Below are 23,126 nucleotides of genomic sequence, written 5' to 3' on the forward strand. Positions count from 1 at the left end.
GACTTGAGTGCTTCATGAGGGGCCTCCAAATCCCAGATCCCAGGGATAGGTTGAGAAGCCACATGACAGGCTGGCATTTGAAAGCAGTTGGAATCCTGGCCAGGAGGAGGGTTTTGCCTGCCACACTTTCTTTCATAATCACAGCACAGTGACTTTCCTTTGTGCTCCTCAAGGGTGACATCTGACTTGTTTAAAATCCAGAAGAGTTTGATGCAAAGACAGGGGTTGGCTCTGTCCCTCCTCCTGACTGTATGAGCTTGAATGGGCAGAGAAGCCACATTGCTGGCCGAGGGACCATATGCAGATGAAAGGGCACCTGTGTTCTGGAGAACGAGGCCATGTTGAGTGTCAGCTTGGCCTGTATCCTTTGATCTGGCTGCGTGGCTGGCTGGATAGGATGGAGCACTGGCACAGCTAGGGCTTTGGATTCAGCCTTTTGGTGGGCTTCCAGGTCCCTTGAGGCCATATTATTTGATAAAGGAGAATTTCATGATTATATGGTTGCCGATGTTTATTGCCTGCCACTCTGGGCCAGGTACTCTTACTAGCTCCTTTATGTACAATATTCTCACCACCACTCTGGGGGATAGAGGCTAAAGACACTGAAGGTCAGAGAGAGGTTGTGGAACTGCTTATGCCTGGATTTAAATATGCCTGGCTATGCCAAAATGCTTGAATTTAATTATTCGTCTATACTCATGCTTAGAGCTGGGAGGGAGGTGGAGCCAGAGAATACGGACACATGGGATAGGTGATTACTGGTCACATCCCTGTCCGGTGGGGACAAAGAAGCAACTGCAAGCAGCATGGTCCTAGAGGTGGGGGAAAAGAGAAAGCTTCTGTGTCTGCAACTGTGTGGTTTGCATCCATCCCTTTTGAGATCTTTCCAGAACTTGGCTCTACCCTGCGGGTTTTACCTTCTCTCTGTTCTGACCAGTGCATCTCTCTTGACTTATTTGGGAGGAAGCCTCTAGGAATGTGTCTCTTGTTGTTACCCCTCCATTTGTTGGACACAGTCCTGATTTCATCCCCGTCTGTCTGGTTTAGCGCATTAGCATGCTCAACAGTGCATATTTGCTTCCTAAATTCTATGGTTACCTGACTTATAAAACACTCAGCCCACACCTGAAATGTTTGTTTCAAGCCCCTTCTTTTGGTTTGTAATTATATCTGTTTGGATTTCTCATTAATGACTGCCTCTCACAAGACCATAAGCCCCATGAAGGCTGAAGCTGTGACTCTATTTGCTGGCTATGGTGTCTCCAGGGGCTGGCCCCAGGCCTGGCACAGAGCAGTGCTCACAGCTGTTTGTAGTGATGGAGGAATTCTGACAGCTGTGAGACACAGTGGCTGGAGAGCAGCAGCAGACCTCATGGGCATAGGTGACAAATCAAGTATGATTCAGGTGTGGAGGGATTTGTGTAGAAGAGCATCTTGAGCTGTGGAAGAGTAGGCAGTGTTCATTTCCTAGGCCTATGGCAACAAAGCACCATAAACTTAAAGATTTAAAACAATAGAATTTTACTTTCTCACAGTCCTGGAGGCTAGAAGTCCAAACTCAGGGTATTGTCAGGGCCACACTCCCTCCAAGCCTCTGGAGAGAGTCCTTCCAGGCTCTTCTAGCTTCTGGTGGCTTCTGGCCATCCTTGGTGTTCCTTGGCTTGCAACTTCATCACTCTAGTCTCTGTCTCCATCTTCATGGCCTTCTTCTCTTTCTCTGTGTGTGTCTCTCTGTGTCCTTTCCTCTTCTTAGAAGGACACAAATCATTGGATTTAGGACCTGCTCTAATTCAGCATGACACCATCTTTTTTTTTTTTTTTTTTCCTTTTCCTTGAGACAGAATCTCACTCTGTCACTTAGGCTGGAGTGCAGTAGTGCAATCTCGGCTCACCGCAGCCTCCACCTCCTGGGCTTAAGCAATTCTCCTGCCTCAGCCTCCCAAGTAGCTGGGATTATAGGTGTGCACCACCACGCCTGGCTGATTTTTGTATTTTTAGTAGAGACGGGGTTTCACCATGTTGGCCAGGGTGGTCTGGAACTCCTGACCTCAAGTGATCCATCTGCCTCGGCCTCCCAAAGTGCTGGGATTACAGGTGTGAGCTACCACGCCTGGCCCAGCATGACATCACCTTAATTTAATTATATCTGCAAGACCCTATTTCCAAATAAAATCACATTCTGAGGGGGACATGAATTTTAGGGGGTTCTATTCAACTCATTGCAGGGGGTTGCGAAGATAACGTTGGTGGGGAGGCAGGCTCTTTCAGGAATCAGTGTTTTCTGTGGCCAACAGCATGCCATGGAAAGAGCTCTGAACTAGGAAAATACTGGATTTTCCAAACAGCAGGGAGACCTTGGGCAAATCTCTTTGCTCCTTTGAGCCTCAGCCTTTCATCAGCTTCATGGAGATAATGACATCTGCCCTGCCCCGTCTCCAAGGATTATTTTGGGAATCAAATGAAATTGTGTCTTGGAAAGCTCTTTGCAGGTTGTAAGGTGCTATAAAGTTGGGTAGGTATATAATAAGCCATGAGTCACCCACCATCCTGAGACATTAACGTTGCCATGCTTATCAGTGTTCTTTAGCCTGACTACCTCCTTTCTCCTTGTTAGGATCACTGCTTTTACCACGGCACAGTGAGGGAGACAGAGCTGTCCAGCGTCACGCTCAGCACCTGCCGGGGAATTAGGTAAGAGACCCTAAGGCTACAGGTGGCACCTGACACTCTCCCCAGGAATGGAAGTTTCAAGACAGACAAGGCAAAGGCAAGGACCTTGGGAAGGAGTCCATTGAGAATGTGTGCAAGCCAGCCCAGAGAGGGGCTGAGCCTGGGAGGACGGGCAAGGGAAAGCCTAGGTAATCCACAAATCCATTGGGATTTAACTTTCCTGATGAAACTTGATGTTTTAAAATATAGGTTTTGTTATTATTTAGGTATGGTGAGGCCAAAAAATCGGGAGATGACTGCCATTGAAAAGATGGTTATACTCACAGAAAAAGGAGGGGCCCAGCTGTGCCATGGGGGTGGCCTGGGGAGGCACTGGGGTTGGTCAGCAGGCCGAGGGAGCCTGGAGAAATGTCAGCAGAAGCCCTTCTTGTGGTTTCTGCAGGAAGGAAAGGGAGAGGCAGAGTAAGCAGGTTTAGGATTGGCTAGTTTGCATCATTTCAGCAGGCTCTGGGGTTTATGGGCTCTCTGTCCTTAGTTGTCCTATACCTGGTTCTGGGGTGATTAGGGAAGGGGGATAGTGGCCCAGAGGTTGACAGCCCCATAAAATAGATGGCTAGGGTATGGGTTCTGGATTGATTGGCTTGCATTTGAAAGGCAAGGTAGCTGGGAAATTGTTGACCATCTCTAGGAGTTGGCTAACCCTGGAAGGGGCAGTCCCTCTATGGTCAGCAAGACTCAGATGTCAAAGAAACAGAAGATAAAAAAGAAGACACATGGTTAATATGCTCGCAATGGATGAGTTTGAGCATTTGGTTCCACACCTCCTCAGTTCTTCTTTGGGAGTACTTGGAGGTGGTGAAATAGGAAATGGACGGTTAATGAACAGAGAGTAGGAAGAGAAAGGAGAGGCAAGAATAATTTTCAAGAGAGAAAATCAATTGAAAAGTTCCCACCAGAATGTGCTTTTGAGAGTGACCCTTCCTTCTCTGAGTGAGACTACCTGGCTTTGAGCTGGTAGCAGTTTACCAGCTGGGTGACTTTGGGTCTCAATGGTCTCATTTGTAAAATGTGGATAAAAAGAATATATGCCTGTGGTTGTGAGGATTCAGCTTGCGAATAGCCATCTTACCTAGGAACTTGCAGCGGCACACTGTCAGCATGCGGTGACCTCCTAGGCCTTTGCTTCTCTAGGTGTGGTCCATGGATGGGTAGCGTCAACTTTACCTGGGAGTTTGTTCAAAATGCAGCTTCTCAGGTTCCACGCAGACCTACTGGATTTTAATCTGCATTTTACCAAGATTCCCTACGTGATTTGTGTGCACATTATAGTCTGTACCTGAGAAGGTGTGTTCCTTGAGAATATGCAGTATATCTCACATATCTATTTCTCTCCACCAGCCTGCCCTAATGCCTTGCATGCAATAGAATCTACGCATGTATGTTGACGTGATAAGTCTTATTTATGTAGACCACTTTCAATCTCCTTCTCCTTCCCTTTTTTTGAAGAAGGATGATGATCTAAAAAACCTGATATCTCCTTGTATATACTAATTGCCTGGGTTTTGATTGCCTGTACTATGTGGTGCCTCTGTGCAGTGATAGACAGTGAGCTACAGTTTCCAAGAATACACAGGCTCAGTGAGAGACACTTCAGCCCAATGTAAACTGGCTCTATGACAAAAAGGAAAAAGCCCTGATTTGTAGCATCTGCCAATATGCTGGCAAAGATAATCCCACCATGATCAATTTCAAGCTACCCATGTGATGTTATTGAAGGCAGAATTGGGAAGACATGCCTTGGATTGGCTCTTGTGAGCTGATAGGAGGTGGCTCCATTGTGTGTTCTTCCTCTATTGACTGATTCATTCATTCAGTGATTGCCTTTTTCATTCACAAATTGAAATTGAGTGTCTTCCTGATGCCAGTGCCCTACACAGGCAGAGGGAAAACCAGCATTGTAATTTTGGAGCCCTCAGTTTCCTTGTCAATAAAGTGAACATCAATATTAGGCATGATAGAGATTATTGCTGTAATTATGGTACTTTTAAATGTAAAGGTTTCTCCTCATCTTACACTGGTGAAACGATGCTAAGACTTATGCAGGCTCCTATACAAATGGAAGGTTTCTGACACTGCAGGTCCCAAGTGTCTGTTTATAAATTGGGCCATGACTTTGTTTGAATGCTGCATGGTGAGTTGGCTGGAGGAAATTAGGCAGGAAGTGGGCTTTGGATGGGAAGCAATAACAGAGTGGCCCCAAATCCCCTCTGTTTAAGTGACCTGGTTGAGCCAAGCTAACTGGCCTCACAGTGGTGTTTACAAGCCCAGCCACCGCCACCTGCAGTCTGCAAGTAAACAAAGTTTGTCCCAAGAAGGAGGAAAAAGAACATGCAGGTGTGACCTGCTTCTGTCTGCCTCTTCCTCCATCCCCTCAGTCTGGAGCAGTGGGAACTTGGCTTGGCGTCTTGTAAATCATTCCAGCAGCAGTGCTGACAGGGAGGGGGATACCGGGTGAGCTGTCCATGTGTTTCTGTTTTGCATGCTTCCGTCTGGTGAGGTCCACATGCCTTACTTTCCCAGTCTTCTCACTACACACGCCTTAAGAAACCAAGGCGTGGACTGTGGGTGGACTGATTTAAGAGCTGGAGACTCATGCCAGATGGTTCCATTTGGACCCTGGAGAAGGAGCAGCTGCAACAGCAGCAGTATTCAAACCCATGTCATCAAAACTCAAGGCGCCTCCCAAAGCTCATAAAGCACTGCTGCAGTGAAAAATCTCCATAGTGATTGTTCTTCTGTCCTGGAAACAAGATCCCGTGATTGGAGAAAATAGGTAGGATTTCTATCAAGTGAGATCTTCAAGCTGATGATACCAAGAGGAATTCAGCTGAGCTTCTAGATGGTTGCTAGGCCCCCTCTTCTCTCCAAAGCAGTTCTTTAGGTTACTTTAATTGAAGAAGTCATATATGATCTTAGTAAAAATAAATTCAAAAAGTACAAAAGAGTGTACAATGGAAGATACGTCTCTTTTTACCCCAGATTTCCACATTTCCCCCCCTTCCCAGAGACAGCCGTTGTTACTAGTTTCTTATATATCCTTTTAGGAATATTCCTTACGAAAAAAGAACATAGATATGTAATTGATATGGTTTGGCTCTGTGTCCCCACCTAAATCTTATCTCGAATTGTAATCCCCATGTGTTGAGGGAGGGACCTGGTGGGAGGTGATTGAATCATGGGAACAGTTTCCCCGTGCTGTTCTGGTAATAGTGAGGGAGTTCTTACAAGATCTGATGGTTTAAAAGTGTCAGTTTCCGGCCGGGCGTGGTGGCTCACGCCTGTAATCCCAGCACTTTGGGAGGCCAAGGCGGACGGATCATGAGATCAGGAGATGGATACCATCCTGGCTAACACGGTGAAACCCCGTCTCTACTAAAAATACAAAAAGTTAGCTGGGCGTGGTGGCGGGCGCCTGTAGTCCCAGCTATTTGGGAGGCTGAGGCAGGAGAATGGCGTGAACCCGGGAGGCAGAGCTTGCAGTGCACTGAGATTGCATCACTGCACTCCAGCCTGGGTGACAGAGCGAGACTGTCTCAAAAAAAAAAAAAAGTGTCAGTTTCCCTTGTGCTCCCTCTCTCCTGCCATCTTGTGAAGAAGGTGCTCTCTTTCCCTTGGCCATCTGCCATGACTCTAAGGTTCCTGAGGCCTCCCCAGCCATGCAGAACTGTGAGTCAACTCAACTTCTTTCCTTTATAAATTACCCAGTCTCAAGTAGTTCTTTATAGCAGTGTGAAAACAGACTAATACAGGAGTATAATGTCTGTAATCTTATTTGGGCCCCTGGACCCTTTGAGAATTGATTGGAAGCTATAGTACTTATAAATGACACCAATAGGCTGGGCGAGGTGGCTCACGCCTTTCATTCCAACACTTTGGGAGGCCAAGGCGGGCGGATCACTTGAGGTCAGGAGCTTGAGACCAGCCTGGCCAGCATGGCAAAACCCTATTTCCACTAAAAATATAAAAAATAGCCAGGTGTGGTAGTGCATGCCTGTAGACCCAGGTACTTGGGAGGCTAAGGCAGGAGAACCGTTTGAACCCGGGAGGCAGAGATTGCAGTGAGCTGAGATCGTACCACTGCACTCCAGCTTAGGCGACAGAGCAAGACCCCTTCTCAAAAAAAAAAAAAAAAAAAAAAAAAAGACACCATTGAAAAGACGTGGCATCCCATCTCACTGGGAATGTCAAGTGTCATTCTCCCAAGCCTGTCTCAGATTAAGACATTCTCTAAATATCTACACTGGGTTAAGGTATCTCTGACTGAGCCTGTGTGTTCTGGGAAACTGTGTGTGTGTGTGTATGTAGTTCACTGTCAATAGCAGAGGTGTATCTGGTTGGTAAGTTGTTTACTTTTTTTAGAGAAATGTTTAACAATTATCATTATATAACTAATACGGGTTTAGTATTAAATGTTCAAATCATGCAGGAATGTGTAAGCTTTAAAAAATGAAAGTTGTTTATCTTGTCCTACCCTTCCAACCAATCCCGTTCTCCATCTGTTATTACTGTTGGAGGTATCCTTAATTACTGTTGGAGGTATCCTTAATTGAAATGCATAATTGTGTGTGTGTGTGTGTGTGTATGTGTGTGTGTGTATATATGTAATATATGAACATATTTAATCCAAATGAGGTTACCTTATACATACAGTTTTGTTTTTTTTTTCCAACTTAGCATTATGTTTTAGGTATACATAGATCTATCTCATTCTTTTAATGATTGCATAATATCATTTGTACTAATGTCTGACAGATTTTCATTATATAGAAAGTCTTTCAGAGGCATACAGTAAATCATCCATCGTGGTCTATTTGATGGATCACCCTTATATTACAGCAGCCCTGCCTTCAAAAACATAGGGCTCACTCTCACTGTAATTATACCTTAACTGTGGTCCCTGGACTAGATTCTGTGAGAGAGGGAGAAAGGGAGAATATGAGATTGAAAATGAATGCAGGAGAATGTGTAGGAAAGTGCGCATGATGGCCTGGAATAAGCTCAAAATTTAAAGTCAAGGGATCCACGTTTAAGATCTAGCTCCATACTTCCTGGCTGTGTGGCTCTCTGTGTTTTCCTCTCCCCATTAAATTTTTTCCATGTCTTTGCTGTGGCCAGGCTGGTCCCTCCACAGGCCCTACTCTGTCCGAAAGGTGGGTAAGTCCTGGGAGTGGGGTGGGTGGTCAGTGGGGGTGAGGTCGGGGGCATACCCCAGAGTCATGAACCTGGACGTTAGGAGAGCTGGGATTTGCACCGGCTGTCACATTAACTCACTAGGTGAGCTTGGGCAAGTTCTTTTTTGGGTGGGCTTTCCTCTCTTCTGTAAAACGAGAGTAGACCAGACTGTTAAAAGCTTCCTTTTGTGTTGGAAGTCCTGGGATGTAGAGAGGTTGGGCAGAGTCTCAGGGAGGTGGGAGCCTGGGGCAGAAGGAGGTGGTTCCTGTATACACAGCCAGCCCTGGACGAGAAGTGGCAAGTCCTTTCCACCTTTGAATTCCTTGCCTTCCTTCTGCAGAACAGATCATAAATGCCACGTCCATGTCAGGCATTGCGCAGACTAAGCCCTCAGAGGACAGTATTATTAAGTTGTGATGAATTTAGATTCTGGAGCCAGACAGTTCCTGGTTTAAACCCTGCCAAGCTACTTAAGCTATCTAGTCTCAGTTTGCTCATCCATAAAATGGGAATAACAATATTGACATCACTGGTGGATTTACAATAGGTGAGGAGTGCAGGCTCCTTGACAGCAGGGACTTTGCTTTGATCATGCTGTTTCCCGTGCTGAGAACAGCTCCTGTCACACAGTGGGTTCTCAGTACAGATGTGTGGAATGGCTGTCATCCATAAAATGGGAATAACAATATTGACATCACTGGTGGATTTACAATAGGTGAGGAGTGCAGGCTCCTTGACAGCAGGGACTTTGCTTTGATCATGCTGTTTCCCGTGCTGAGAACAGCTCCTGTCACACAGTGGGTTCTCAGTACAGATGTGTGGAATGGCTGTCGAATAAAACACTTTGCACTTTGCTTGACGTATAATACACAATCAATGACTGTTAGCTGTTCTTTTAAAATGCTGCTTTGGTTATTAGTGAACATTGCCTATTCAGTCCATTATCACAGCAACTCTGTGAGATGGGCAGTGTTATTACATCACTTACCACACAGCTAGGAGACAGCACAGCCAGAGTTTGAATCCAGGTGCTACATGGGGGCACCCCGTCCCTAAGATAGCACATGACCTACAAGCCTTCTCTTCTCTTTTTTGCAACCTTTGGAATTCCCCGTAACTCCTTTTGCATGGATATAATTTGCAGAGAAGGGGAGAGGAAAGAAGGGTAGCAGGGTAGTTACCTTTTAGGGCACCTCTGGGTAGAGGGATGTAGAACGTGTCCCCTTTGGTTTAGCTCTGAATGGACAAGTCCCCAGGAAGCAGTTCTTGGCCTACTTCCTTGAAGAATGCATTTGGTGAATCCTTCAGTTATGCAGGGGTTAGACATGAATTGCCTGTTGCCTGCCCGACCTGGCCTGCCCGGGTTTTTCTGTACAATTTCGTTTGTATCCATCTCTTAACAATGAGCAGTAGGATGGAGGACAGAATGGAGAATGGCATGTGAGGCTGGCCACCCAGCCTCCTGGGCCCCGGCTCATGCCTTCTGGCTGAGTTCTGCCTTTGCCAGCGCTAACATTCAGCAAATTAGATCAAGCAAGGCTCCTAGAAAGATAAACAACTGGTGGTGTTTGGAAGGGGGCAGCTAAAGGAATTAGGGGTGGGGGCGGGGAGGGCTCCTGGAGCCACATTCTCAGACATTCCCCCAGCAACAAAGCTGCAGGCCGCTGACAGTGCTGGGGCTTGTGCCAGCCTCTCCTCCATCCCCAGGCCGTCTGAGGGGATTGCAACCGTGACATGGGCACATTACCAGGAACAGCAGTTGGAGGAAGGGAGGGAAGTGGCCACAGAATCCTATTGCTGGAAGGACCTCCAGGGTCCTTCTGAGCCTGCGTTTCTCTCAAACTGTAATCTGCCCACTCCCTGAATCAGAATTACTAGGGTCCCCGTGAAAAGCAGGTGCCTGCTGCAGAGTGCAGTCTGCAGGCCAAAGTTCCTGAGTGTGGCTGGGCAGGGAATTACTCATGGGCCTTGATAACAGTGCAGACACTCAGGCCTGCAGATCTGGGTTTTTAAAGTTGGGCCCTGTATGAGTCCATTTGTGTTGCTATAAAGGAATACATAAGGCTGGGTGCTTTATAAAGAAAAGAGTTTTATTTTGGCTCACAGTTCTGCGAGCCATACAGGAAGCATGGCGCCAGCATCTGCTTCTGGTGAGGGCCTCAGGCTGCTTCCACTCGTGGCAGAAGGAGACGGGGAACCTGTATGAGCGGAGATCAAGTGGTGAGACAGGAAGTGAGAGAGAGAGGGAGGAGGTGCCAGGCTTTTTTAAATAACCAGCTCTTGAGGAAGCTCTCACGGGAATTTGCTGAGTAAAACTCTCTCATTACCACCAGGATGCACCAAGCCATTCATGAGGGATCCACCCCATGACCCTAACACCTCCTACCAGGCCCACCTCCAACACTGGGATCACATTCTACCATGAGACTTGCTGGGGACAGGTAAACCATATCCACAGCAGACCTGGATAGCCATGTTTTCAATACACTGTAGAATATTCTAGTAGATATCCCTGAGACCTCTGCTCCTAGAGATATCTGACACTTAGGCCTGGAACTCACTGATGGAGGCAGAAAGCATAGAGGCTAAGGGGATGGGGTCCAAAGTCTGTGGACCTTGAATCTTTGACTCTAGATTACCTGGTCCCCATGTCTGGAGCCCACACTGCCCTTAGCCATGAGAGCTTGTTATTTAATGTCTCTGAGCCACAGTTTCTTCATCTATAAAGTGGGACTCATGAGGGTGCCTCCTTATAATGATGATGTGGGAATGAAATAACATTTGTAAACACAGTGCCTGGCATCCAGTTAGCTCAATCAATGGCATCTGAAGGTGAAAAGTAGGCTGCACACCTCCTTTGTCTTTTCTCCTAGGAAACTGAGGTGAGGCCATTCACCCCTCAAAGGAGAGCTGCTGGCACCATCACTGGAGCCATCTGTAGGCTGGTGGTATCTTTCTGATTCACTCTACAGGGCTGTTTTTTTTTTCCTTTTGGAGACGGAGTCTTGATCTGTCGCCCAGGCTGGAGTGCAGTGGTGCGATCTTAGCTTACTGCAACCTCCACCTCCCAAGGTCAAGCAATTCTTCTGCCTCAGCCTCCCGAGTAGCTGGGATTACAGGCGCCGGCCAGCACGCCTGGCTAATTTTTGTATTTTTAATAGAGACGGGGTTTTACCATATGCAACTCCTGAGCTCAGGGAATCTACCAGCCTTGGCCTCCCAAAGTGCTAGGATTACAGGCGTGAGCCACTGCGCCCAGCCTCTATAGGACTATCGTGACTGAGGCAGTGGAAGGTCAGGGTAAAGTTGTGGGACTTGAAACTAGAATACTTCCATTCAAATCCCAACTCCTTTAATACCTAGGTGATGGGCTGATCTGTGCAGCAAATCACATGGCACATGTTTACCTGTGTAACAAACCTGCCCATCCTGCACATGTACCCTGGAACTTAAAATAAAAGTTGATGAAACACGAACAAAAAACAAATCCCTACTCTTTACTCTTACTATTGATGTGACTTTGGGTTAATTAACCTTGCTGAGCCTTTGTTTTCCCATTTGTACATTGGGGACAATATTTGTAAGGATCCTAGGAAGGTGGTGGGAATAATAAAATGCTCACTTGGCACAGTGCCAAGTCCACAGCAAAGGCTCTATAGTCTGCAGCCACTATGAGGATTCTTATTTATTGTGCACCACACGTTGGCTTGGTCTCTGTCCTGTTTAGCTCACAGGCTTGTTCAAGTGATGCCAGATCAATTGCGCCTTGTGACCCTCCACTGGAACTTTCCCCGATTCCTCTATGGAACTTTCCACTCACTGGGTGTCATCTTGGCAGCCACAGCCTGGTGCACAGAACCATCCGTTGGTGGTCAAGCCCTCTGTGTTCCCAAAGTGTGTAGCCATCAGGGGAAACTGAGGTGATGGGAGAGGCCTTGGTTGGCTGGGATGAAAAGATAACTTGGGAACAGGATGTGTGTAGCAGCTCTCTCCTCTGCCCTTTCCTGACTGGATTAGGGAGTGGATGCGACCCTTGCTCCTTGCCCCGCTCCCACCCCCAGATGTTCAGGGAGTACCTTACATGTCCGTCCGAGGGGGTGGTCGCGTATTGCTGCGTCAGCCTGGGTGAGGCAGCCAGGAAGTCATCAGGCTTCCTGGATCTGGAATAAGGTCAGCCAGGGATGGGATCCGGGAAAAGCTGCTGCCCATCACAGCCTGGCGCTGATTTTCCTGAGAGCGTCACAGGCTCTTCCCAAAGGGCAAAATCTGGGCGGGAATCCCAAGTGGCGGTTGTGGTGGAGGTCGAAGCTGAGATAAGCTAAGAGAGAGGTCCTGCCAATTTACAGTGGCAAAGACTGGGTTGGAGATGCTGTAGGTTCTGAGCTCTCTGGATGGATGAGAGCCTGCCTGAGGTTTTACAGCATACAAAATGCTGCTAGAGTCTGTAGGGCTTACTCCTGGGCTTCCTTCTCCCCCTGAGCCTTGATTACATACCTTTACAATCATGTTTATCTCATTGTATCAAGGATGACAAATGCCTGCTGCCTGGGCCTTCACTGATCATTAGCAATAGCAATAGATCATAAGTCATGGTCTTCTTTCTTGCTGAGGCTAGAAAAGCCCTCAGAAACCTTGGTGATGTAACACTTGGAGCAGCTGCCTCCAGTCCAAGGGGTGATGAAATTTTTGCTCTCTCTGTTATACATTAGAGTGACTTATTCCAATGTTTAGACTCAACGCTTCACAAGGGTAGGCACTTGGTGTGTCTTGTTCACTATTCTATCCTCAGCAACTAGCACGATAACCTGGCCCGCAGCAGGAGCTCAGTAAATGTTTGTGACTGTCCTCCAGATGACTGTGAGTTTCTTGAGGAAAAGGATTATGTCTAGATTATGTGTAGGACACAGTAAGGGCTCCATGAGTTTATTCTGAGTTCAATGCTAGTATCTATAATCAAGGGAGGAAAAAAAGTAGTCACTCATGCTTGGTGGTGGATGTCACTTCACCAAATAACTGCCGTGCTGACGTGGGGCAGTTGGGACAGGTAGGCATGTCATCACTGATGCATCTAGCTTTAGTTTCCAAGCACAAAGACCCTTGTCTTTCCACTTAGTCATCCAGGAGTCTTGATAAGTTATAATTGCCATTTTAGGGATGAGGAAACTGATGCTTGGAGAGATTTAAGATGCTTGTTGAAGAGCGTGTGACAATTGAATGTTGGAGCTAAATCCAGAACCTGGGTCACCTCACTTGCAGGCCACTGTTCTTTCTCTGGCCACTGTACTGCTTCTTCTGAGTCTCTAAAGTTTTGACCCATGATTTGTCCTATGCCATGTTTTGGTTTGGGAGGCTTTTTGGAATCCTGGACCTACCATCCTTCATAAGTTTTAAGTGTCACAGGTACAGCCTTTTCAGAACTTTTTGAGATTTCCCAGTCCAGAGATTCTTAACCTGGAGCCTCACGATGAGCTTGGTGGTGGTGGTTGGGTGGGGTGGGGAAGGTCCAAGTGCCCTGAGCTCATGCACCACGTTTTATGTATATGTACATTTCGCTAGAGAGGAAGTGTGAGCTTGCATCAGAGTCTCACAAAGGGGTACATGGCCCCATAATGAGGTTAAGAACCGATGATCAAAACCCACTATGTCATTTTGCATATGGAGAAACTGAGACCTACACAAGGGACTTTTTCAGAACCATAATCTTTGACCAGAGTTTCTATTTCTCCTCTCAACAGAGGACTGATTACGGTGAGCAGCAACCTCAGCTACGTCATCGAGCCCCTCCCTGACAGCGAGGGCCAACACCTTATTTACAGATCTGAACATCTCAAGCCGCCCCCGGGAAACTGTGGGTTCGGGCACTCCAAGCTCAGCACCAGGGACTGGGCCCTTCAGTTTACACAACAGACCAAGAAGCGACCTCGCAGGGTGAGTTTTGAGGCTCAACCTGGGGACAGGCTTGTCCCCTCTGAGGTTGCTTACTTTGAATCCAGGAGTATTTCTAAATTGAAGGGTGATGCCTAAGAAGAAGGAAATAGTGTTTTTCTTTGATTCTAAGTCATTGTTGAGTGTGAAATACCCTCATAATAGAATAACTGCTTTTGGGGAGAACACCACTACCTTTAAAACACTCAGATGCTGACTTCAGAAAGCTTAAAAAGTGAAAAGAAGGCTGGGTGCCATGGCTCATGCCTATAATCCTAGCACTTTGGGAGGCTAAAGCAGGCAGATTGCTTGAGGCCAGGAGTTTGAGTCCAGCCTGGGTAACATGGCGAAACCCCATCTCTACTAAAAGTACAAGAATTAGCTGGGCATGGTGGCTTGGTACCTGTAGTCCCAACTACTTGGGAGGCTGAGGCATGGGAATCACTTGAACCCGGGAGGCGGAGATAGCAGTGAGTTGAGATGGCACCACTGCACTCCAGCCTGGGTGACAGAGGAAGACCCTGCCTCAAAAAAATAAGAATAAAAAAGTGGGAAAGAAAAGTATGCCTTCCCTATTGGAGTAGACACTACACCCTATGCACACAGTCCTCATATTGATTCATACTGAAAACAGCAGGGTGTTTTGAGGTTTTGAGGTTTCGAGGTTCTGTGGGAATGTGGTGGTTAGCACACTCCCTCTCGTACGCTGGCCTCTGTCCTGCCTGTGCTCACCAGCTCATCTCAGTATTTTCTGAGAATAAAGGACTGAATCCAATGTCCCAGAGCAGCCTCCAGCAATAACCAAATGGCAGTGGAAGGTGTTATGTGAGTGACGGCCACCACAGCCAAGAACATCTCTAGTGCCCAATGACAAAATCATTACGGAGGTAGCTGCTGCTTCTCCAGCAGCTCTGTTTCTTAGCAGTTTTTTAAAAATGAGGCCAAGTCCACCATTTCTATAGCGCTGATCTGTTTCTCTTTCTTAGATGAAAAGGGAAGATTTAAACTCCATGAAGTATGTGGAGCTTTACCTCGTGGCTGATTATGCAGAGGTAAGGGGGAGGCAATGGGTTTGACAGAAAAACTGCTCTCTTGATAGCTTCCATTCCAGGCTCCAGACTGTTTGGGGAAATGTTGCCTATTCATCTTTCTCCAGTTCATCTATGATTTTGACCTTAAGTCTGACCAAGGGCTGGGCGCGGCAGCTCACGCCTGTAATCCCAACACTTTGGGAGGCCAAGGCAGGTGGATCACCTGAGATCAGGAGTTTGAGACCAGCCTGGCCGACATGGTGAAACCCCGTCTCTACTAAAAATACAAAATTAGCTGGGAATTGTGGTGCATGCCTGTAATCCCAGCTACATGAGAGGCTGAGACAGGAGAATTGCCTGCACCTGGGAGGCAGAGGTTGCAGTGAGCTGAGATCGTGCCAATGGCACTCCAGCCTGAGCAACAAGAGCAAAACTCCATCTCAAAGAAAAAAAAAATCTGACCAAAGGCTCTTTTTGCCATTTTAAACATGGCTGGGGGGAGCTCCCCTCACTCCCCTGACCCTTTGTTCCCCTCCCCCCACCCCCCGCCCCACACAGCTAAGCCTCTCCTGGCTTGATACATCAATCACATAGAAAATCAAGACAGTTATCTGATTAACATTTCTTGAACTGGGTCTGAAGACCTTAAGGTTCTGGTGTTTATTCTTAGGAACCCATGAATTGTCCATGGAAATTCTAAAACTCTTTTTTGTTTGCAAAGATAGTAAGTACATTCCTAGTCATCCGACTGAAAACTGTGTTCTTGCCCATGTGTGTGGGTCCATTTTTATAATCATGTCAAATGATGCCAAATGATGACCTAAAGCCATGGTCCCCAAAATGTGGTTCCCAGAGTGCCAGCATCAGCAGCACCTGTGATCTTATATAAAATGCAAATTATTGGGCCCTACCCCCGACCACCTGAATCCCAGACCATCAGGATGGGGTCTAGGAATCCATGTTTTAACAAGACCTCTGGGCGATTGGGTTGTACAGGCAAGTTTGAGAACCACTGACCTAAAGGCACAGCAGTTCAGCCTTTAACACCATGTTCCTCAAATCAGACAGGTTCTAAGATTTGGTGAACCCTCACCTGGCTCATTGTATATTTCATTTATTCATCAATGATCTCTTGATTTTCTATTATGTGCTAAGCACCTGGACATATAGCTCTCAAGAAGATGTACCCTCCCCTGGCATCGCAGAGTTTGCAGTAACAGCACACAAACCTGTAGGTCCAAAGTGTGATGAGCACTAAGATGGACCATTAGGAGGGATGAGAGCGCAGATAATGAGGGATTCAACATAGTTTTGGGAATTAGGGAAAGCTTCTCTAACATTGAAGCAGACACTTAAAGAGTGAGTTTAGGCCCTGAGCCCATATTCGCCTAAATTAGCCAGATGTTACCTCCATTTCTCACTGTGTTTAGCGTCTCCATCATATAAGTACTAAGCGCATCTTGTGTGCATTGGATGTCATTATGAGCTGAGCGCTCGCTGTGTTGGAGCAGGGCAGACACTGGCCTTGGTCTCTCCTGAGGATAGAGCCCATCGCTACTCCAGTCTGTCTGTATCCCATCCACATGGTTTAGCTACCATCTCCCCAAAGAGCTCAGTCTAAGGCGCCTATATCTAGTCACATTTCCAAAGCATGTGTCCTGCGGCAGGGCCTGGTAGTGTGGGGAGAGCACTAGGCTGTAGGCCAGAAGGTCTTTGAGTGTTAGTCACTGGATGTTCGTTAGTGGCAGAAGGAGGTGGCCCTTGAAGCTGTCTTAAAAGACAAGGAGGAGTTAACTGGGCAGAGGAGTGGAGATGAAGGGCATTCCAGACCGAGGGAACATTGTGCTCTGCTTTGAAAAGCGTTTAGCTTTTTAATTGATGTTGATATTGGTTTTTCCAACAGCTGTGTGTGTGTGTGTGTGTGTGTGTGTGTGTGTGTGTGTTTTCTATGTTTTCTGTTTCCTCTCCAAAGACTCGTGTGTGTACAGGATGGGGGAATAGTGTGGGGAGCAAAATCCAAAGCTGGTTTAAAAGCCAGCTGAGGCTCCAAAGTCATGGGAGGAGATAACTGACTCTGGCCTGCCCTGCACGACTGACCGTCGTGGGAGGACTGGTGGAAGAAAACCGAGCTCCTCTGACTCTGGGACATTTTTCCATTTAAGCTTTGCATCTGTGATCATCTAATACAATGGTCATGAGTCATTTCTTTCAGCTACAGAATCCTTTGGTTAGATGGCAGTTCCTGGGAATCCCAATACTTAAGTATATAGAGCCCAACTGCTCTAGTTTAAAGGTGGGGTGTTTCTCCCCTTTGGCCTTGCACTGTTCTCAGAGGAATTCTGTGCAGGTTTTAAAACCCACTGGGTGTGAATCTGCAGCAGCTGGAGAAGTGGGCAGCATGGGGGGAGGCAGGGATTAGGCATCTTCTGTCTCCTGACCTCCAGGGTCACAGCACACCCCCAGAGAAAAAGTGTCTGCTCAAGGTGCCTCGAGGACTCTGGTGTCACCTAGAGCCATCTTTCTCTTACAAAGGAGAGCATCTCAGCAACAGCCCGGGGTTCCCAGCAGGGCTGTGATTCATGCAGCCGTGGCGGATAAAGGAATGTGCTCATTTCTCAGAGCCCTGGGCACCCCTCCGCTGAAGGCTTTGAATGATTCATTTGAGGGACTGGGGTGGGGGTGTAACAGGCCAGGCTGGGTTCACAGGCTCACGAATCATCCCCTCTCCACCTGTGTCCATCCTCTGCAGACAGAAATATATTCTTGACAATTAATTAATCAATCTGAGAGGATGGGATGGCAGGAAAGGGGAGGGCTGCTTTACCATGATTTATAACCTCCTGCCGAGGCAGGACAGCCTTCACCTTGCGGCTCTGAATGCAGAGGAGGAAGTGGAGACACAGATAGGGAGAGCGAGACGCTGCTGCTTCCTAGAGAGAGAGCTGTCAGCAGTAAAAGTGAGCAGGCAGCTCCTCGCTCCCTGGTCCTCGGTGGGAGCTTCTAGTTTATTCATCCCCCAGGTGGAACGGAATCCAGGGCGGAATAAAGAGTAAGGTGGACTGTTGTAGGGGTAGACAGGATAGCTGTAAACACAGGCCTGTAGAGGACTTCCATGATGCTGGTACAGTGCCAAATGGCTGGGAAAGGATGGTGCTGCATGTGGTACTTGCTGTGTCACCCTAGAAAATGTGAGCTTGAGACAGTCCTTTCTTTAGATCAGGGGTCTGCAAACTATACTCCATGGTCACATCCAGCCTGTACTATGTGTTTGGAAACAAAGTTTTACTGGAACACAGCCAGGCCCGTTGGTTTCTGTATCATCCAGGCCTGCTTCCGAGCCACCGCTGCACAGTTGAAGAGTTGTAGCAGAGACTATATGGCCACAAAGCCTAATCTGACCTTTGCAGAAAAGGTTTGCCGACTCCTGCTTCAGACTACTCTGGACAACAGAATTCACTCCTTAAATTATGGTGGTCTCATTAGGCAGTTCTTTGAAGAGAAGAAGGTTAATATTTTTTTGAAAGACAACGAAATCTGACCCTGATGTTCTAATAAATATTACTAAATGAATGGAAATGCTGCAATGCTATCTGTGCTGAGAGACCAATTTAGAAACAGGAGACCTCTAGAATGAGAAACTCCTGGATTAACACCTTGGAAAGGTCTAAGTTACAGTGTCTCACTGAATCTCACTCTAGAAAGCGGTGGTGACAGATTCTCTTCTGGTGAGTGGCAGTTTTAAGGAAGCCCTGAGAATGTCCACAAGCTGTGCTGAAAGGGAAATGGTGGATTTCTTCCCTGTGTCAGGGCTGGGACACACCTCTGGCCGAACAAATATCCCAGGGTGTTTTACTTGGCTGTTCTTGTTTCTTGCTTAGATACTCTTGCAGGATAGAGGGGAGGAAGGACGTGAAGGTTCAGAATTGAAGTAACATGTACAGTGGGTACCCAAGATAAATTAGAGAGGACCCAGATTCTATGTAACAATGGCAGTGTACAGGACATGCCTATGATTTTCAACTTTAATTTGCAGTTGTAGCAGGTTTTCTCTTTACACTGTGAAGCTTTCCTTCATCGCAGCTCAGAGAGATCTATTTTTTTGAGGCAGGAATGGTAAATAGAAGGTATTCACACTGAAATGTCCTCTTTCTGGTACCCATGGCAGATATTTGTAATGGAACACAGCTTTCTTTCCTATGCTTGGTTAGAAATGTCTGATTGCGGCCGGGCATGGTGGCTCATGCCTGTAATCCTAGCACTTTGGGAGGCCGAGGCAGATGGATCACTTGAGGTCGGGAGTTTGAGACCAGCCTGACCAACATGGTGAAACCCCATCACTACTAAAAATACAAAAATTAGCCAGGCTTGGTGGTGAGCACCTGTAATCCCAGCTACTCAGGAGGCTGAGGCAGGAGAATCACTTGAACCTGGGAGGCAGAGCTTGTGAGCCAAGATTGCACCACTGCACACCAGCCGGGCGACAAAGCAAGACTCAGTCTCAAAAAAGAAAAAAAAAGAAATGTCTGATTGAATTGATGCAGTCTCAGAATTCTCCTCACTGTAGAAGGCATTGCCAGTGGATCTGAGTGGTGTGCAAGATGAAGCCTATTTGCCAGTGTCTTATGGTCCTCCTCGTTAGCACTCATGCCATTCATATGGCCTCCTACTGTGGTTTTTCTGTGCACGTTTTCCAGGCAGGTTTTCTCAGACAATTTCAGTTGTATACTTCTTAAGCACAGGATCTGTCACTCAGGATCTGCCACAGTTATTTCTGGCCCTTTCTGTTTAAATTGAAGCTCCTCTAGGCTAGGACCAAGATCTCACACTTCTCTGGGTCCTACATAGTGCTAAGCGCAGTGCCTTGCCCATAGCAGGCATTCAGCAACAATTCGATCATTGTTGATTGACCACATGTAGGGAAGCCTCCTGAGATCTGTGCGATGGTGGCTTCATGTTGCGGTGATGACCGAGGTGAGGATTGGATCAGTCCTCCTAAGCCCCAGTGGGAGTTTGTCAGAGGCCTTGTAGTTTGAAGGGCAGGAGAATAAGATGTGCTTCAAGGGTTAGAGGAAGGCAGTTCAACTCCATGCATAATTATTACATGCCTACTGTGTGTGCTGCACTGAGCTAGTAGCTGTGGATACAAAGATAGATGTGACAGGTACTGCCCTCCATCAGCTCTTACTGTGGTGGGGAAGACAATTGCATAAAAATGACGGCTCATAGAAGACAGAAGGAAATAAGAGCAAATTCAAAGACGAGTAATGGGGCGCAGGAAGCATCCTGCGAGAGGTTCTGGGATCTCACATGGCTCTGCTTGTCCCATTTAGTTTCAGAAGAATCGACGAGACCAGGACGCCACCAAACACAAGCTCATAGAGATCGCCAACTATGTTGATAAGGTGAGACCAGGTGTGTACTTTGTGGGAAAGGTGCCAGGTGCCAGCACTTCCAAGGGCACTGGAGCTGCCTTCTACTGGATTGGCTGCCCCAGCCATCTTCTGAAAGGGAATGCGCAATGCCATAGAGGCCCAGGGTGGTCATGACAGAGCCCTGAACTATGTACCCTTAAGCAAGTAACTCATTTTCTTTGAGTCACATTTTTTTTCTTTTTCTTTTTTTTTTTTGTTATTTTTATTTTTCCGGTGGAATCTTAAAAAATGAAATCTTATGCCAATGTCTAGTATAAAAGTTGAATGAAAACAGACTGCTCTAAGCGGGAGCAGGGGTGAGGACCCAGAACACTGTCCTTCTGACCCCTTCCTCTTACCCCTGCAGTGGATCCCAAGCAGCTTGGGCATGGAAGAGCCCAGTTTAAGAATCCTTTAAGGTTCTTTAAGGTTCCTCCAGATACAGAGCCCAGGGATTCTCTGACTTAGGAGGGAACTGAGGTGGGTCAGGGTGGGAAAGACACACAGCCTTGAGAAGTGGGCTGTTTGAGAAGTGGGCTGTTTGAGAAGTGGGCTGCTTGAGAAGTGGGCTGTTTGAGAAGCGGGCTGTTTGAGAAGCGGGCTGTTTGAGAAGCGGGCTGTTTGAGAAGCGGGCTGCTTGAGAAGTGGGTTGTCTGAGAAGTGAGTTGCTTGGGGCTAATCTGTAAAGTCTCCATGTGTAAAACTATCCTGAAATTATGTCTTCCCTCTTAGGAAGGATGTGCAAATGGTTAACTTTCCTAGGTCAGGACCTTTTACAAGATGCTCTTGGGAAATACCTACATTTTTGAATTTTACTAGAATAGGCTGGTCTGGGACTTGGAAATACATTGTGTATAAGAAAGAGGATATTTGTTACAGTACACAATGCAGAATAGGTAACTTAGAACGACAGTAGCCTCTTGGTAGGCTAGAAGTATATAGTTTTTAAAAGTAGGTTTTAATGTGTTTGGGATCACAGGTCTCTTTGAGAATCTGGTAACGTTTATTGCACAATTTTAGAACACTCATAACATTGATGAAGCTTAACCTTGGGCCTGCTAGGGATTCATGAATTCCAGGCCTAAAAGGAAAATCATGTTTTCCTAAACACTAGAGAATATAGGAGATTACTTAAAATATTTTTTAGGGACCAATAGGCAAATATGTTAGCGTTCTGAAGTCGTGTGATGGCAGTTTCCATGCCCTTGGTTTTTTTTTCTGCCCTAGATGGCTCTGGAAACACAGGTCAGTGGTCAGTGACAGGTGAAAGTCAAACACTGGTATTTCCTGGAAGGACAGACTCTAGGGACACAGTCCAGTCCTCTCTCTAGCTCCTGACTCACTCAAGAATAACATTTAAATAATCCTACAACCCAAACACTCAACATCTGGGAAAACATGGGAAGCTTGTTTCCCTGGGGAGAATATGGGAGGCCGACTCTGCTTTCACCCATGTGACATCCATTGTTTGGGGACCTGGCAGGTGGGGACTTGGCTGGGTATCCCCTCTGTGGGGTAGGTGATGGAGCCAAGGGTGCTGGTGACAAGTGAAGGGAGAAGAGAGGCACCAGCAAGCCTCAGTCCTTACTGAAAGCCCTAAGCCTGGGTGGCCCATGCATCCTGTCTTGGCTCTCTCCTCGCGGCTGCTGTTAGTCACTCCTGGCTGGTGAGGGAAGCCACGCCCACTTCTCTGGAGCTTGCTGACCCAGCTACTTGAACTGAACTATTGTTGAACTAAAACTGGAATGAATTGCACTCCTGTGCTGAATCATGAACCCAATCCAAAATGTTTCTCTGTAACTGTGAAAAAAAGCCAAGTTTACTTCCTTGAAAAGCTCCCTAGGAAAGCAAATTCAAATTGGAATCTGAACCTTTTATTTTCTGTTAACGATTGAACTGGCACAAAATGGAAAAATCAAAATTTCCGTTGAAATAAACTGATATTTCACTGAATCTTGAGCCCATCTTGACCAGCGTTTCTTGGAGCAAGTGGCTTATCTGGATGTGTCGATACTGCAGCACTGAGGCAGTAAAGGATCACACATAGGCTCTGAGGTTGTTGTTTAGGACTTCATCCTGCCTCCACTATCTTCTTGCCGAGACTTTGGGCAAGTTCCTTAACTTCTCTAAGCCTCAGTGCCTAGTACATAAAAAGAGATGGAAAAATGTTGGTGCTATGATTATTCTTTTTAGCTGGGGCAGTACCTACCAATTTTGGATTAAGATGGTATCTTCTGCTCATACGAACTCTCCATACATGGGACTTTTTATTAAGTCACGGGCTCAGTATTTGTAGGGTGGACCCATCAAAAAACCTGTTGTACTCACACCTTCCAGTGGTTTAGTTTTAAAGAAAACCCTCCTCCTGCTTATATTTGTATGAGAATGAAAGATGCCAGGCCATAAAGGTTAGATGCAGCTCTAGCCTCGAGGAGGTTGAGTCAGATCTTGCGTATAGAATTTCAGGATCTCGGGTTTGCACAAAACCCTGAAGATTACCAACAATCATTGTAGTCTATTGCTTGCAACTTGCTTATTCCATCCTTGACAAAACCTGAGACTATCCAGGGATGGGGAAGAAAATTTGAAGAATAAGCATATCTATGCACTTTTATGTCGTTGATACTCATTTACTTCCAAAATGAGTGGGAGACATTTTATAATAAAATATCCATGTATTAATATAATTTGGTATATCCATACAAAAGAATATTATTCAGCAATAAAGAGAAATCACAAATGATACAGTCTACCACATGGATACATCTCAAAAACATTATGGTAAGTGAGAGAAGCCAGACACACAAAACCACATATTGTAAAACAAATGTCCAGAAAAGGCAGAATAAAAACAAAG

The 23,126-nt window shown here is 46.6% G+C and overlaps 1 protein-coding gene across 4 annotated transcripts in view; it reads left to right on the forward strand.

Moving 5' to 3' along the window:
- The window catches only part of LOC105482367 (ADAM metallopeptidase domain 19), a 136,514-nt gene that overhangs the window by 80,583 nt on the left and 32,805 nt on the right, over positions 1–23,126 (forward strand). For all 4 annotated transcript variants that reach the window (XM_071098155.1, XM_071098156.1, XM_011742414.2 and 1 more), the window contains 4 exons: positions 2,615–2,691; positions 13,638–13,830; positions 14,814–14,879; positions 20,189–20,260. In XM_071098155.1, the coding sequence (XP_070954256.1) occupies positions 2,615–2,691; positions 13,638–13,830; positions 14,814–14,879; positions 20,189–20,260 (408 nt within the window). The remainder of the gene's footprint in view (positions 1–2,614; positions 2,692–13,637; positions 13,831–14,813; positions 14,880–20,188; positions 20,261–23,126) is intronic.

Source organism: Macaca nemestrina, chromosome 6, assembly GCF_043159975.1.
Source record: "Macaca nemestrina isolate mMacNem1 chromosome 6, mMacNem.hap1, whole genome shotgun sequence".
Taxonomy (NCBI): domain Eukaryota; kingdom Metazoa; phylum Chordata; class Mammalia; order Primates; family Cercopithecidae; genus Macaca; species Macaca nemestrina.